Source organism: Rousettus aegyptiacus, unplaced genomic scaffold (assembly GCF_014176215.1).
Source record: "Rousettus aegyptiacus isolate mRouAeg1 unplaced genomic scaffold, mRouAeg1.p scaffold_m13_p_6, whole genome shotgun sequence".
Lineage (NCBI taxonomy): Eukaryota > Metazoa > Chordata > Mammalia > Chiroptera > Pteropodidae > Rousettus > Rousettus aegyptiacus.
Genome location: NW_023416309.1, coordinates 110,425,840 through 110,442,979, shown reverse-complemented (window position 1 = coordinate 110,442,979; position 17,140 = coordinate 110,425,840). Strand labels below are relative to the sequence as shown.

Genomic DNA, 17,140 nt, shown 5'->3' with positions numbered 1-17,140 from the left:
TCACAGAAAGGAGGGCTCGTGTCCCCCAAAAGACAGACATACGAATGTTCACAGCCGCTTCGTACAATGAGAATAGCGAACACTGGAAACAACCCAAGTGTCCACCGACAAGAGACCAGAAACAGAAGATGTGCCACAGTCATGAAATGGAATACAATGCAGCCACGAAATGTAAATCGCAACTGTGCGTGGCGATCGGGGTGAATCTCACAGACGTGACGTCAGAGGATGCAAACCAGGCAAAACGGCAGAGACGGTGCGGTTTAATTTACGTGAAACTCAAGGTCAGGGAAACTCATGTGCAGTGATAGAGGTCGGGTACCTTTGGGAGGGAGTGTGAAGGAGCCTCCAGGGGGTGAGGAATACCACTGGGATGGTCTGTGTGTGTGTCTCTCTCTGTCTCTCTGACTGTCTGTCTCTGTCTCTGTCTCTGTCTCTCTCACTCACACACACACATATTAAGGTACACACTTAAGAGTATGCAGTTTCTTATAAATTACTCTTAAAGGGGGAAAAAAAAGTAACAAAAACTCAGACGAACCTTTCGTATAGAGACCAGTTAACACCTAGACCTCCTCCCAGCGACCCTTGACTTCTAGCCTGCCTCTCAGACAGCCTCACTCAATCTGTCCCAAACAGGAAAACCCACAGACTCTACCACGTGTCCGCGCCCAGCAAGGAAGGGCCTCCCGGAAGTGGTCAAGACACGGGCTGGTGTTATTTCGACCTCTCCACACCACACCGCCCGTGCCCACCCCACTTAGTCCTTGCCCCGGCCCCCCCTGTCTCATGTGTGTATGGTCCACTCGGGCCTCCTGGCCTTCTGCGAGCCCAGTCCTGCGGGCAGGGCCCTGGGATTCTGCGGCTGGGGCCTCTCCAAGCTGGGCAGCTGGCCTCAATTAGGTTACAGATAATGCAGTCCAGCCCCGGGGAGGCCATGCTGGGAAACTTGACCTCAGGGGACGGTTAGCAGTTCACCCCCAGTGCTCTCGCTGGTGCTGGGGGGGACGAGGGTGGGACAAGGGCAGAGGGGGCTGGGAGGGAAGGAGGTGGGAAAGGAAGGGGGAAGGAAGAAGGAGGGGAGGAGGTGGGGGAGGAGGAAGGAGCAGCTGGAGGAATGAGGGAACCAGAGGGGAAACCGGCTGAACCTTCTCCCACAGCCCCCTCGGCCTTGCCGGTCACCTTCCCAGAGGCAATTATTTTCCTGCCACTAATTAACACTGCAAATCCCCATGCGCTTGGGGGGGGGGATGGGGGGAGGACGAAGGGGAAGAACCTGCAGCCGCCGTCACGTCCCGGCCCCCCCCCCCGCAACACGTGCCAAAGCCCCCTCATCGGGGCCCAGGCTCCAGCCTCTCTCCCCATCAGCAGCTTCGGTTAGTTCTGATTTGTCATTTTGTCATGAGAAACCCAGAGCAGAGACCCAAGACCCAAGCGCAGGGCAGCAGTGACCAATGTGCACTCTGGGAATGCTGAGGCTGCAGCTAGACCCCAAGGGCCTTCTGCACTAGGTGGGGGAGGGGGCAACAACCTGCACGCCCGCCCCCCGCCCCCCAAGACCCCAGGAAACAGAGCGAGCCAGCCTAGGGATGAGGCCGGAGGAAGGGAAGCCGGAGCCCATGGATTGGGAAGGGTTAAGAACCCACTCGACTCGCTGGGCCTCTGGGGGCAGAGTGGGGGCTGGGGGGGGGCAGCGTGATCATCTGATGACTATGACTCAATGTTCAGACTGGATGAATGGGGCTTCCTCATCCCAACCTTGGCCCCTCTCTAATCCCGCCTGTGGGCTCCCACTTGGCCTTTCCTCCTGAGACCTGCTCCTTGGCTGTGGGGGTGGGGGGAGCCCTGTAGCTCTGGGTCTAGCCTCCACTCTGGCCTGGGGACACACACTTGCGACTCTCTGGGGGAGTCTATGAACTGAACCACCAAAAGTTACGACATGGAAATACGCGCCTACGTGTAAAAAGTTAAAAGCACATTCTCTGCTTCCTCACGCAGGTCCCAGCGGAGGGGCTGGTCTGCAGGAGCCAGAGGGGGCAGAAAGCACGCGGGTGGCTCCTTCGTGTTGACAGTAGCAACGATCGACCTGTGCACAGCATTTTGGAACTAAGACCTTTCAAGCCCATTAGCTCACCGGCGTCTGGTCTCCCAAGGAGGTGGGGTGGCAGCCGAAGGAGGAAAACGAAGTGCTTTGCTCTGGGAGCAGCCGGGGGTGGTGCCAGGCCCCCTTTCTGCTGTCCCCAACTCCGCCCGGCGGACACCTGGGCGGCTGGGGTCCCCCTTCCAAGCAGAGCTCGTGGCAGGTTCCGCCGTGCCAGGCACTGGCCACGTGGTTTGCGTCCAGGCACACAGCAGGGCCCGTGCTCCCTCCTACACTCTGGTTGGTGCTCAGCCCAACGACCTCTCCAGGACCCGAGCGACCTCTCCAGGTCTCGAGCAAGGACTCAGGGTCAAGTCCAGTGGCAGGGGGAGGGGTGGAAGGACACACGGTCAGGGGGCTTCTACTGCTCCCCCAGACGCCGGGGAGGCTTGGGAACCGAATGTGCTCGGGACATTCCATTCACCCGGCACCTGCTCTTCAGTCACCCCCACTCGTCTAAGACCCCCCGCTTCGTCCTCGAGATCCCTGCACAACTCGTCCCCTCCCCGAGCTCTCCTCCAGGCCTTCATCTGCCTGTTTGTATTGCCACTTAGTTTTCGGTGTGTGTACACACACACACACACACACACACAGGCACACAGTGTCGCAAGCTGACACCATTCATGCGTTTTTTCCCGTCTTCCCTGATCAGAGTCTGTAGGTTTCTTCCCTCTGTGCCCCCTGTGGGGTATGTCCTGGACACACTGCTGAACGTCAAGGCCAGTCTGTGTGATGATTCGTATCACCAGCTCGTACTACATGCTCTGGAACCTTCTCTGTACCAAGGGAACACCTCGTTGAATACTTGCAGGTGAGGGAAGTGAGGCTCAGAGAGGCTGAGACACCTGCCGTGGTCACACAGTTAGTGGTAAAACTGGACGGCAGAGCCCTGGCAAGCCCTCGCTGCCTCGGTCATCACGTCACCCAAGTATGACACAGAGCTTGTTTCCAATCGAGTTTGCTGAGCACCGAGGTGACTGACAGCAGAAGATGCCCAAGCCATGGTCTTAACAACCTGCCGCCTGACTTTGGCAGTGACTGCCACCCAGGAGAAAGGGGATGTCTAAGAGATTCATGGTCACAAACAGGGGAACTTATCAATACAGGAGCTGCCTTAAATAACACCCAGAGCCAGACTTCTCATCTCGGCCTGGCTTATGGCACTAATCTCCCACTCAGATCCCTCAGGAGGCCTAAGTGGGACAAGGAGGGTGCGGGTGGGGGTGGGTGTCCGGCTGCCCAGGAGCAGTGGCTCATGGGAAAGGGATGCCCTCTGGAGTCCTTCGATGCCCAGCACAGTGTGCCAGGCTCCAACCCCTGGGAGGACAGGGGCAGGGCTGAGTGAGTCCCTCTGGCTCAGATGCCACCTCTCCGTGGGACTAAGGGGGATGGGGCAGGCTCAGGCCATGCCGGCCACATCTGCTGGCCAGACAGGTGCTGTCTCTGGGAGCCAAGGGGTGAGGTCTGCTTGACTTGGGCAGGAGTTTAGAATTCTTCCAGTGAAGAGGAGGAAACTATGGCTGGAGACCCTGGGTACAGGATCTGGGGCCCAGGGTGTGGGACACGGACACACACGCACGCACACACACACACGCAACAACGCAGCTGTCTCTGAAATCATATCCGCCTCTCTTCATGCACTCCCAGGGAGCGGGAGTCCCGGGAGCCGTCCCCAGCTGGTGCGTTCTCAGGCACACTGACTTCCACAAGTGGGGCTCTGGGAGAGGGAGGGGCCAACGCAGATCCCGAGGGAGCCCCGCCAGGCAAACCCTCTGCAACGTCCCCTGGATCCCTGCCTCGCAGCAGGGAGGGGTTCTGAAAGGGCAGGCACCATTTGCCTGGTGCCTGAGGGTGACAGGGACACTAGGGGTTATTATTAGACTCCCAGTCAAGGGTGCACTGCATACCCTACCAGATCAGGATCCTGGGCCATACAGGAGAAAGGCCTGGCAGGCAAAGGGCTGACTCCAGGCCCAGCCTCCCGCTCTGCCCTAACCGGCCTGACCAGGGCCCACACAGGAAGATTGTGCGGGAGAACTCGACACTGCAGGCCGAGGCCTCCAGGGTTCAAAGTCCTGAGATGGGCGCGTAGCTCTGAACAAATGGGTCCCCATTCGGGGCTGCCCAGCCTAAATCTTTGACTCTGTGGAGAATTGACAGCTGGGCCACAGGGGCTCGGCCAGATCTGAGAAGGTGGGGAGACTCTGTAGCTCTGCCTGGGTGGGGAGGTCTGGGGAGCAACCCCCACCCATGGGCGCAGAGATCGCAGAGGGAAGGGCCGGCAGAGCAAGGAAAGAGCAGAGACGCAAGGGTCTGTGGGGGCGGAAGTAACAGGCCAAGAAGCCCAGGCCCCAGAAATCCAGGGTCTCGAAGGCGTGCGTGTAGTGAGGGGTGGGCGCTGACCCGGGGCCACCCTCCTTCCCCCAAACACCCACAGTGGCTGGGGGTTCTCAGCGTACCCCAGGTTAGCCATCCCTTGCCGTCTCCCAGAGCCCTAAAGCTTTTCGGGAGCGGCCCAGGAAGAGGGGTCGGCGGCGGCCCCCACCCTGCGGGAGCGGCTGGGAGCTGGGGCGCCGCGCAGCCGAACTCGGGAGCCTCCACTCAGTTTGTCCCCAAACTTCTCCTAGGCCGCGCGGCCCCGGAAAGCGAGCGCTCGTCTCGGAACCGCGGAAGGAGGATAGCTCCGGGCGCCCCTCGGCTGGAGCGCAGGAGTTACCCGGGCGCTGGCACACGTGTCCCCACCCCGCCCTCCCCCTCGGCGCGGCCCTCCCCCTCGGCGCTCAGCTCCTCCCCCGCGGGCAGCTTCCGCGCCCCCGCCCCCTCTTCCCACCGTTTCCCCGGCCCTTGAGGTGTCCGGGCGCGGGCGGCCGAGAGCCAAGGGTCCCGGGGGCGAAGGGAAGAGTAGTGAAGGGAAGGGTCTGCGGCGGACGAGGGTGGCGTCTGGGAGGCGCGTGGGGAGCCGCCGGCTCGGGACGGGGAGAGGGGTGACCCGGTTCTGGCACCGCGCGGTCTCACCTCGCGGTAACTCTCATCGCGGGGGTTGAAGGTGCTGTCCACCCGCTGCAGGCGCAGGCCGAGGTGCGGGACGCTGTGCAGCCACACCACCCACCAGGGCGCGATGTACTCCACGCGCGCGGGCATGGCTCGGCCGGAGGGAGCCCGCCCGCTGCGGCCGCCGCCGCCGCCGCCACCCGGCCCGGGACGCGCGCCCACCCCGGCCCCGCCCCGCCCGGCCCCGGCCCCGGCCCCGCCCCGGGCTCGGCCCCGCCCCCGGGCTCGGCCCCGCCCCCTGGGCGCACCTACTGGCGCAGCGCGTGGCTCCCAAGGACCCGCCCGCCCCTTTGCGTTCTGGGATCTGCCCTTGCCCCACTGGCGAAAGAAGCGGAAGGAGAAGTGAAAACAGTCCCCAGGACGCTCCTAAATCTCTTTCTTAACAGCAGTCTCTAAGTCCCCGGGCTTCTCATTAATTACTTATCATCAAATCAGGGATATAAAGTGTCAAAGAGTGCAGCTGGCAGTCGTGGTATGGGAGAGGCGAGGCTGGCCGTTCCGAGGGTTTTTAGAGGGCAAGAAACATACTGGGGACGGAAGGGAGCGTCATTCGGTAGCGTCAATCAGGGAGCATTGGGATCCGAGGAAGGCAGCGTGGCAGGCGGGCGGGACAGGGCGGGTCGCCTGCAGGAAGGGCCCCTTGAGCCATCCAGAGGGGAGGAGACCAGAGCACCGGGAGCGCGGGGAAGGGACGCCAGGCCGTGAGCAACGCGTATTTACCGAGCACCTACTACGTGCCAGGCACTGTTCCATCAGTGAACAAAAACAGACGGAAAGCCCTGCCTGGGGTTTATGGCCCTTCAGCGGGCAGATGGCAACACTTCACACACAAGGAAGTAAACCTGGCCGCGTTAGGGACAATTTGGAAAAGCAATATCAGAGCAGAGTCAGCGGACAGGAAGCCAGTCCTGGCAGCCGCAGATCAGATAAAACCTCGCGGGAACTTTCCTGGAGTCCTCAGAGCGTCTGCGGGGGCTTGGGGCGTGAGAGGGCCGGTTCTGCAGCTGCACACAGCGTGGTGTGACCGCACACCAGAGGCAGCTGCTAACAGCGTGGTGTGACCCATGACGTGGGACAGGCAGAGACAGGTCGAGGGCAGGGTAAAGGGGCGTCTGGGGCTGGGGAGATGGGAGTGGAGGAGTTAAGGGGTTGTGATAGGATCAGACTTGGGGTGGAGACACAGCGCCTGAAGCCCAGTCTGAGGGGTGGTAGCGACGGGAGCAGACATCAGTGACCCAGGGAACCTGGGAGAGCTCCAGGTTCCTGGCTCCAGGAGTCCTGGAAAGGCCTGCAAATTCGCGTGGACAGCAAGTCCCGGAAACACCCACAAACGCACGTGGATGGCCCACAGGGGGGCACCACGCTCTGTCAGAGGGGGGGGGGGTGGGGGTAGGGAGTCCTGGCCTGTGGTCTGGGCCTCTCCTCCTGGTGGGCTTGTCTGCATCCAGCTAGACAGTGAGTAAGCATTCTAGCTGCTTCCCCAGAGGCCTGCTGACCTAGACTTGTGAACCAGGGGCTGAACAGAGCGGAGCTTCCAGGGACTCCTTGGGAGTTGGGGTGGGAACATTCCAGTCCTTTCCAAAACAGCAACTGTGGCCCACACCTTGCCTCTCACCTGCGGCAGCCAGAACAAGCTCACCCAGGCCGACGAGCTGACTCAGCAAGGCAGTGGTCAGCCTGAGGGCTTTAAAACAGACCTGCGCCTTAAAACGGCATCATCAGAATCTCCGCAATCAGCCTTGGCTGCCATGGCAAAAATTTAAAAAAGTGCCACAAATGACTCCAAGGCACAAGCCAGGGCTGAGAACCTCAGCATGAAAGGATGCCTTCTCTAGACACGAGGCTTGTCTCCTAGGAGCTGGGGCTAGTCTCTGGACAATGTGCCGGGACAAAGGAAGCCCAAGCGGTGCACCCTGCCTCCTCCTGGGAATTCAGCATTGGAAGAATGGGGAAGACTGAAGGTACCCCATTGGAGTTCGCTGCCAGTCATTGAGCACCCGTGGACCCCTCCCGGAGGAAACAAAACTCATCTCTCATAGCCCGATTAAAAAACTACCTTCATCCTTAAACTTCTTGTAGAAAAAAAACTTTTTAAACTAGTGGTCTCAGGCACTTAGTTACTTGAAAGTGGATTTTACCTTCATTCACAGACCGGTCTGGTAGACTGCTCATTTGGTGTAGTATGTCGCCACCTTGTGGCCCGTCCTGACATGACTCCACCTCCATCTCCCAAATGTGTTGTGCCAGGTCCTTTCAAAATTGGCTCATTTAACCTTTACAATAAACCACTGAAACAAGTGTTGACATGGTTACTTGCCATAACGTGTGGAAATCGAGGCAGTGTTGGGAGGCGATCCTGGAACACTTCCTTGCCAAGGGCCTAGGAGCCCAGCCTGTGCTGGGCATGTCACGTGTGGGAGGATCTTTGTTCCAGGCTCAGTGAGCCTTTTGTCTCTGCCTCAGATGTGTGCATCATATGGCACCTGGCCAACTGCCCTGCCATCGGGACAATGCTGTGCCTGTCCTGAGGGGAACAGGGGGTGTGTGTAGGTGAACAGCTCTGCCACTGAGCAGGGAGACAGCTGGGGCCGAGGATCTTGATCTAAGCTGCCCCACCCACCCATTTGTTTTCCTTGGCGACTCCCATAGCGAGGGGCTGGAGTCCTGCGGGACGGGTAGCTGGTGCACAAAGGTGAGGCAATTTCTTAATATCATGCACGTTACCAAGTGGCAGAACCAGGATTTAACCATCAGGCCTGAGACCTAACCTACCACTCACACTGGGACGTGGCCCTTTATGGCCATCTGAGCAGCATATTCCATCCAGACACCACCCCAGGGACCGTACGCATCCCCACTGGCTCTGGCAGAAACCCTGCTCCTCTCTAGACGTGATTTTAGACTGGTCTTCCAGTCCCGAGGTCTCCTTTCCCGTTTCGGGATGTTCCCTCTTTGCTGGAATGCTCGGCCCACTTTGCTAGGCTAACACCTGCTCATCTGTTCTCAGCGGGAAAGTCCCCGTCCGAGCCCTTGGTCTAATTTGTCCCTTCACCTGCACCGGTCTCACCGCACCCTGCCCTGCTCCACGACTCCTTATAGGGAACACGGGAGTGTCCTAGAATTAAAAAAGCAAACCCTATGCCTACCCCTGCAGCAAGGCACACGACATGGGGGACCCGAAAGCACCATGTCCCCAGATGGCTGGCTGGCTGGCAGCTATTACCAGAAGACTAATCAACTCCTTTTAACTATCGTTTTCATTACCAGGGAGCACATTTTATCTAAGTGACTTTTAAATCTCCCGAGCACATACTGGCTTATTTCCACAAACATCTGGCTTTTATACCTATTTTCAAACTTAAGCTAAAAAAAAAAAAAAAAAAAAAAAGCATGGCTTTATTTGTCCACGGCCCGAGGGACGTAGGAGGTCAGACCAGGACCTTTGTCCCCTTCCCAGCAGAAGCCACCACCCAGTAACACTTCCCTGCCCACCCTCAAAGACAAGAGACACTTTAAGAATTTTTTAAAATTTTAATGAAGTTCAGATCGGCATGTCTGGTTCATTTCAGTTCCTTCACTGCCAAACCTAGGAGAAATGATATAAAAGTGAGTCACCCGGAAGATGTATTTTGAGTTACCGTTGCCTGTCTGGATTTTGAGCTTAAGCCCAATAGAGCTCACGAAGCTCAAAGATAAAGCCTGCCAGGGAGGTTTTCCTTAAAATATTAAGTTAGTGTTTGGTAGAACAAAAAACCCTCCCACAGTCCTTCGTTTGGCCTTTACAGAGTTCCCACTTAGTTCTCACAAAGCTGAGCATTCTCGCTGCTGACAGGTGTCCGCTTTGTGGCCCTGGGATGCGCCCTTTGGTGAGCCTATGCTCAAGGCCTATTCTATTTCATCAGTGGTCCAATCTGCAAAAATGGGGAGCATCAAAACCAGCCCCTGCCTAGTGGGAATGAAACGAGTTACGCACAGAAGCGTAAGCTTACTCTTCCGCACTGGACAAGCTCAGAGGGGGTGGACGCACTCCCCTTGGGCCCGGGGAAGGGCGTCTGCCACAAGTCGTGCTCGCTGCCCCCTGCACTGCTGCCAGCGGGAGCCAACGCTTAGACCACAAGATGGACTTACTCAATTTGGGAACAACGCGAGAAACAAGATGGTGACATATACATCTCCCAAATTCTTGGCTCGCCTCCCCCCGCCCCCACTTGGGGTTTCCACGCCACTCACCGGGGGGCAGGGACTGCTTCAGTTTCTCGGCCTTCTCTTTGTCTGTGATGACCAAGGTGTAAAGGTATCTGCTGCACCGAACTTTAAACTTCACATTATCCTTATTTTTCTTGATCTTGACAGCTACCAAAGAGACCAGAATTGGTCATTTAATTGTATCACAGAAAAGATATGACACAGTTCACTTACTTTACAGTTACAGAGAAAGAGGCATGTCTGACTGCAACCACTGACAGCTGCACCTGCCTCCCTGGACTGTCCCTCCACACGGAAAACAAGACCCCCTCTAGGATCTTAGTACCTAACAACCGCGCCAGAAACCTATGCCTCCCTTATATTAATGCGCAAGAGCCTGGGGCTTAACCTTAGCTGGTTCGTTTGTATTTAAGGTACATTCTGTACATATCTCATGTTTTTAAAAAGGAATGGAAACAGTTCATAAAATAAGGAGACGGGCCATCTGCTGGGATGGAGAACTTTCCCAAACTCCTAGAAATCAGTCTTCTGAGTATGAGATGACAAGTGTCTCCTAAAACTTGTGCGGAACCCATTTTATGGGTTCGGGACCGCAGCTCAGACCATCAAGGGCCCCAGGCACACCTTGAATTCAACAGTGCGGGGTGGGAAATTCTGCAACCATCTGGTTATGGACGAGCGTCAGGGCACTGCCATCTTCTTCTCGGTAAGCTGGTCATTTTGTGCACCCGTCAACACTTTCATTCCAACTTTTTAAAAAACAGCTGGACCTCACCCCCTGCTGCCCCATCATTATAAAAGCAGTGAAGCGCCAATTAAGAATCAGGTGCCCAAGGACCGAACGCGGGTTCCAGGGCTCAGCCCGAGGACCTGACCAGACACACACGCACTTCGCACCTCCCGGCAGTGGCACAAGGTGAACGTGTGCTCACAGCCCGCGGCTCCGCGCAGGGCCCCGTTACAGAGACGAGGCGTGACACAGGAAGCGGGCCGGGAGCTCCGAGCCTGCGCGAGGCACTGGCTGCCTTGCTCACGTTTTAATAAACCCAGAAACCTGGACATTCATTCAAGCCAACCTATTTTGCCGGCTTAACATTCCTCCTGGAGCTAAGCATGCTGCACGGTGCCCGGCAGCTGCTGTGCAGCCACAAGCTAAGCTGAACGCTTGTAGGGTGTATGGAGCTCTTGGAAGATGTTCACTCAATATTATCGTATTGTGCATTAATTCCACTTAGGGGTATAAAGCCCAAGAAAGCAGGGACCAGAAGTACGGGTACCCCCACGTCCACAGCAACACCATTTACAATGGCCAAAGAGTGGGAATTACTCGAATGCCCATCGACAGATGACTGGATAATGAAAACGTGGTCTGTCCACACGCCACAGCATGGACGAACCTTGAAGGCATTATGCTGAATGCACAGGCCAGTCACAAAAGAACTAATATTTTATGTTTTCACTTATGAGGCTCTTAAGAATTGTCAAATTGATAAAGAAAAGTACAAAGCTGGTTGCCAGGGGCTGGAGGGAGAGAACGGGGAGTTACTGCTTATAGGTATAGAGTTTCAGTTTTGCAAGATCGAGTTCTGGAGATGCAATGTGAATGCACTTAATACCAGCGAACTATACCCTTAAAACGGTAAACTTTGTCATCTGCGTTTTAGATTTGGAAATAAAAATATTAACACTTACTCAACACCCTATTATGTCCAGGGCACCATGACTCCATCCTACGACACCAAAATTGGGCTCCCAAACAATTAAAATGCAATGAACTGGATTTCGTGCCCTCTCTTCAATGTACTGAGGTCTCTAATGGATCATCTGATGTGAGCCTGGCACCAATCCCATGAGACAGATACTGTTATCACCCATCATCAACAGAAGGAAATGGTAGTGTAATGTTTAACTTGCAGATAGCTCCCTACTGATAGACCTGAGATTTGAACTAGGCAGTGACCCCAAATTCCCTGGTCTTGCCTAAAACCTATGTGAAGCTCTCCTATTTATAACATGACAAGACATCATCACAGGCACGCTGTCACCTGAGGTCCCCACAACCATCAGAGAGGGCAGAGTCCCATCGGACGCCACTTGTTCCTAAAGGTGGTCCCCGTTTCATACAGCAGAGAGGATAAAAGACAACAGTCTGTTTCAGGTGACAGGAACACAGATATAACCTTTCCTGTCCCTGTGAACCAACCGAAAGGTCCTCCCTATACGCCATTCTATCACTGACACAGAGCATGAGGTGGTCAGGGTCTCAGCCCACGTTAATACACCAGTCTGACCCTGCTCACTTCACAAACGACCTGATGTTCTCTTTAGAACAAATGTGAATGGGAACGGAACTTGTAAGGAGTACTTGATGTAGCAGAAGATGATGGAGTTAAATAACACAATGTGCGAATGTGTTCAAGATTTATCTTGTATCAAGCACGAGTTCCCAATCCTCCTCCAACGTAAGAAACAGATAACAGAATTCCTTCTCACAACTGATATTAAAAATGAGAATGCGCGGGCACCAGGGGCCAGCACATATCAATCAAAAGCTTGTGGTTTTACGTTTTGATACAGCACTTCCTCCTCCCTTTATTTACTGGCTGGGACACTAACAGATGCAGGAGTGAAATTAGTCCGTAAATAAAGGTCATTGTGAGTAGGGTTTGTTCTCACGACACTACAGGCCCAGAACTGACCTCACAGCACTAACTCGGTTTATGGGACACGCGTTTTCAGACTTTCACCCAGGAAGGGCTTCCGTTCAGAGCGGCAGACCAAAAACACAATGAAACAAAAACGAACTCAAGGCGGTTTCTACGATGTTCACAATTAGCTAAAGAAGACGACGCATTGGCCAACCACGTTTTTCTCGTGGGAAATGTAACATCACTGCTCCCGGACCGCCAGGCACATGCTCCAACGGCCTCCTGTTTCCTGACATTGCGCGGACAGCGCTCCCGCAGCAGCGCCGGCGCGGCGCCCGCTCCACGCCAACGCGGTCGTTATCACGCATCTGAGCTCTCCGAGAGGTCACTTACATTTGGCATCTTTTCGTCTGGCTGTGAGCAGGAAGTCCTTGATCTCCTCGATTTTGCGAGGCTACAAGACAAAAGAAGCGGTGAATGAACTGCAGATGTTTTCTGGCGACAGTCAAGCCCACTGGGCCTCGGAGACCCTCTCGAAAGCGCCTCTGCCCGCGTCCCGAGGCCCCGCGCTTCCCCGGGAAGGTCGCGGGCAGGGGTCGTACTCACCATGGTTATGAGGGCGGAGGGCGCGCGCCGGTACCTGCGGGGAAGACAAACGTCAGCGTCGACGGGGCGCGGGGACCAGGGGCGAACCCCGCTTCCCTTCCTCGCTTCCCCCCGAAATGCCGGCCCCATCGCACTCCATCCTCCTCCCCCAAACGCTCGACCCAGCACGGGGGTCCGCAGATTCCACCCGGCCGTGGATTACCTCGGATTAACCCCCTATTCCCTGCATCCCGCCCCAGAGACACTCACAGCAAGCGACAAGAAGCGAGGACGGTGATAAAGAACGAGACTTCCGTTTCCGGACAGTTAGACCCTCCCCCGGAAAAAACTGGGTACGGTGTCCGCAAAGGGTCAAGAATGATGTAGGCGTTTGCTCTTTCCAATGCAGCACTTCTGCCCCCATTTGGCCTAGATGAATACTGCAGCTCCACCGACGTGATGGGCAAGCCTCCCTCCTCCCTTTTCCCAGCTCTTCGTCCTCCCCTCCCCCGCCCACCGCCCCAACCCCCTGGGCGTCGCTAGGTTTTATTTCAGATCTAGTCTGAAGACTTAAGACATATCTACTGCTTTCATTAGACCTGTGCATTGGGCATCTACTCAGAGTTTTCTCATTTAAATGAAGGAACCTTCCTATATATATTTTGGAACCTCTTTCTGGGGGTTCCTCACATTTCCTTCTGGTCTCTTTTTCCATGGATATCTAGTCTGTCATGAGCAGGACCTTCTTTTCCATTTAGGGGAGATTTTCCACCTGCCACTTCCAATTCCTATGAGAACTGGTGCTCGATAAAAGCAAGGAAATACTTCCAGCACTGACATTTACCGAACACTTCAGTCCGGCAGCCCGAGCGCTAAGCACTTTACCCATAGGGCCTCTGTGACCCCCCAGGGCACTTGTGGCTCTTGAGTCTTAAGGCATGAGGAGAATGAAAGCTTATCAGAGCTGGGAGAGGAGAAGTCAGGACTTGAACCTCCGTCGCTCAGATCCCAAGCCCAAGGTTCTCGATTACTTCGCCAGGCTGTGCGCCGAACCCAGCTGGGTGCTCTGGGAGGGCAGCGTTCCCTCTGCCCCTCTGGTCCACCCCCCCGCCCCCCCCCCCCCCCCCCCCCCCCCCCCGCCTCCATCCCACGCCTGATGCTATTTTCTCGGCACATACTCTCAGCTCTTACATAACGTCTCTTCAGGCGGGCTCTGGGAAACCTGTAGTTATCGATTTTATTTTTATCCCCTACTTTTAGTTTATTTTTAACATCTCTACAAATGTCTGCATTTTATTATATTCGTTTTCTCCAAATTTAATAACTGCACAACAGAATGTAATTGCCTTGTGCGTATCGTTACATCTGAAAAGAGTATTTTACCATGAACTTGACTTCGAACTCACTCTTCTCGATGGGCCTCTTCCTAGGGGTACTGGGGATACAGGGAAGAATAAACCAATGGGGGATCACAAATTCCCCTACTTGTGCTAGACAGCCTTTTAAAAGAAGCCATCTGTAACTACAGATGCATCTAGATGTGAACAGTGGGAAAGTTAGTTGGTAAGAGCTTACTTTTAGATTGTCTGAAGGTCAGGGTGCAGCCCGGGAATCAGGGATGCCTCAGTCCTGATCTGAGAAGGATGTACCCAAATCCCTTAGCCTGACTTTGCCAGCCCCTCCTCCTGGCTGATGCCTTTCTGGTCTTTTCTACCCCACTGCTCCACCATAGGCAATCAACCTTTCGGTCCAGCCCGTGGGCCTCTTGACGCCCTGGCCACCTCCCGACTCCAGGCACGTGCCCGTGATGTCCCGTTGTCTACTGCTGAGTCCTGCTCACCGTCCAGAGCTCAGGTCCCACCTCTCCTTCAGGCGGGACCCTTCGCCTCTAACTCCTGTCACTTGTCACTCACGTATCCCTCGCACGCCCCTCTCGATAGACGATGCAGCAGTGTTAACCTTTTTATACCTTTGTACCAACTTTGAAGGCAAGAGCGGAGCTCCACAGTGTGCTGATAACTCTCGAAACGCTACACGGACGCACGCAGCACAGGTGCGCAGTGCCGACACCGCAGGATTCTCAAGCTGGATGCGGCATCTGAGGTCGCTCACGATGTGAAGGGTGGATGGATGGAGGGACGAGAGAGGGGTAGGTGGAGAAAGAGAGGGAGAGATGGAGAGTTAGTTTGGACAAAGCATGCCCGGCACATAGTAGGACCACAAAAATATTTGTCGCGTGAATGCCTGGTGCCTCTTCCTCACCGCAGGACCTACAAGCTACGGACAGAGGACAGCGGGAGGGGCTGCGCCTCCCTTTTGGCAGTGATCCCAGAGAGACAGATGCTCACCCCTTTGCATTGTGTAATAAGCGAACATAGATGTGTAGAAACAGACACAAAGGCAAATTTGTTCAAGTACCAAAGGCTTTCTCCAGTTCCCCAAGGGGGACGGATAGCAAAATAAACAGCGGCTATCCAACAGCGAAGCGAGGAGCCTGGAGGGAACGCCTCCCACATTTCAGGGGAAGACGAACCCCAGAGGTCATGGTGTGGCGGGGGCTGCCGGCGACCACCGGGCCACAGCCCCCGCCCGGAGTGAAACAGCTGTGCCCCTGACGGCGGAGCCCAGGAGGCCGCACTTGACAGAAGCGGCCCGGTGATGCTGATGCACATGCGCGAGGCGGAAGGCTCTCCAAAGGGGCCCAGGGCGGACGCTATAGGAGACGAAGACCCAGGGCCTGGCAGCGGGCGTGGCATGGTCCAGTTTGCCTATTACGGGTCGTGGAATGTCCGAGGCTGGTGGCTATGGGAATAGTGAGGGCTACTGTTATTGTCCAAGGGCCGGGCTGGAGGGTCTCAACCCGGAGAGGGGGGCGGGGGGCGGTCCGAGAGCTGGAGATGGACGGAGGGTGCGTCTTGAGCTGTGGGAAGAATCCAGTCCTCTCTTTTCCGTCCCGCTACCTGCTGAGCTCAGGGTTGTCCCGGGCTGGGCCCCCAGCAGGTGAGGCACATGGCCTCCTCCTCCCGCAGCAGGCATCGCCCTGCCGCCCCTGAAGGTGAACTGGTTTAGAGTTCTCGTCAGTTTTCAGGGCACCAGGACTGGCCCCAAACTGGCACCTGACCTCACGGGGCGACGCGAGGAAGACCTCCCCGGCCTCCACGTTTCCTCTCTTTCCATTCATTCCATTCGTTCAGTTAATGTGTAATGAAAACCGGGGGGTGGGAGGGGCAGGGGTGGAGGAGTGGCACCCAGAGTTGCCCCCTCCCCACTTTCCCCTGCTCTGTGGGTCTGCCCCGGTACCCCTCACAGTGACCACACGGGGGCGCCCAGGTCGTGGCTGGAAATGGAAAGGAACCAGCCCCTTGTTGCCTTGAATTCTAAAATCTCAGGCTTAGAGTACTTATATAAATTAGAAATAATATTTGTATAGCATTTCATACCTGACGGGGTGCTTTTATATCTACCATCTCATTTAATCTCCAAGAGGGCCCCCAGAGGCCCACGCCTTTGGCTGCCGGCGGGGCTGGCCTTTAGTCATCTCCGAAGAGAGCTGCTTATTAAACCTTGCGGGTTTTCAGCAGGGGGAGAGTCTGGAGTCTCTCTTGCTGAACTCAGCAGCCTGGGTAAAGGATGCGGAGTGGGGGGAAGAAGGCAGGGTGTGGGCATTGGGGCTGGTGCTTTTTTGGGGAATCCAAGGATGGTGAAACTAAAGAAAGGCAGGTTACCTACCTCCTCCAGCCCTCAGGTGCCCCCCTGCCCCGAGGGGCACACACAGCTGCTGAGCTAAGAGCCACAACGTGTGATGAGTCAGACTAGAGTAGGGTTTCTCAAGCTGGGCGCTATTGACCTCAGACCAGACCATTCTGGGTTGGGGCCGGGGCTGTTCCGAACACTGTAGGAAGCTTCCAATTGGGACGAACCCATCTCTAGACATTGCCAAATGCCCCCTGGGGGTCAAATCGCTTCTTGTTGAGAGGCACTAGACTAGAAGGACACAACCCAGAGATGTTTATTATATTGGGTGTCCGTGCCTGTGGCCAGGCGACTCCTGGGCGCAGGCCACTGGCTTTGCACCCCAGGCCGCCTCTCGGTTTTCTGCCTGGCCCTTTCTCCCGAACGCTCAAAGCGTCCCCCCGTGCTGCCTCTGCTTGGAGCTCTGGCCGGTTGGCAAGGTGGGGTGTGGGCGGGTAGCCACCGGATGCCCTGAACCTGGAATTGTCCTGCCCACAGGTTCCAGCAGGAGGCCTGGGGGCGGGGGTGGGAGTGGGGGAGGGGTGGAGTGGGAGAAAAGGCCCAGCGCCCCACCCGCTAAGGGGCAGAAGGGGAAGAGCAAAGGCCCGCCTGCTCAGAATGCTCACTGACCGATTAAATGGATTCAGTCCATTTCTAGCAAGCTCCCTCTGTGGGCCAGGCTGGGTGCTGCGTGATCTCTGCCACAGGAACACCCTCTCACTCACACCTGCGTGTGGCTCTGGCTTTGTGCCCGGCCCCGGGCAGGGGTTAGAGACAC

The 17,140-nt window shown here is 56.1% G+C and overlaps 2 protein-coding genes across 3 annotated transcripts in view; both read right to left on the bottom strand.

Moving 5' to 3' along the window:
- Positions 1-5,288, bottom strand: part of TTYH2 (tweety family member 2) — a 31,954-nt gene extending 26,666 nt beyond the window's left edge. Inside the window, exon 1 of one of the 2 annotated variants that reach the window (XM_016143595.2) lies at positions 5,156-5,288. In XM_016143595.2, the coding sequence (XP_015999081.1) occupies positions 5,156-5,281 (126 nt within the window). In that variant the 5' untranslated portion in view covers positions 5,282-5,288. The remainder of the gene's footprint in view (positions 1-5,155) is intronic. The other variant, XM_016143594.2, reaches the window with a different exon arrangement.
- A 3,414-nt stretch (positions 5,289-8,702) lies between these two features.
- RPL38 (ribosomal protein L38) lies at positions 8,703-12,897 on the bottom strand. The gene is made up of 5 exons (XM_016143597.2): positions 12,854-12,897; positions 12,652-12,685; positions 12,439-12,499; positions 9,422-9,544; positions 8,703-8,777 (listed from the first exon to the last, which is right to left on the bottom strand). The coding sequence occupies exons 2-5, from the start codon at positions 12,652-12,654 to the stop codon at positions 8,752-8,754; spliced, it is 213 nt and encodes a 70-aa protein (XP_015999083.1). The 5' UTR covers positions 12,655-12,685; positions 12,854-12,897; the 3' UTR covers positions 8,703-8,751.
- Between the last annotated feature and the right edge of the window lie 4,243 nt (positions 12,898-17,140).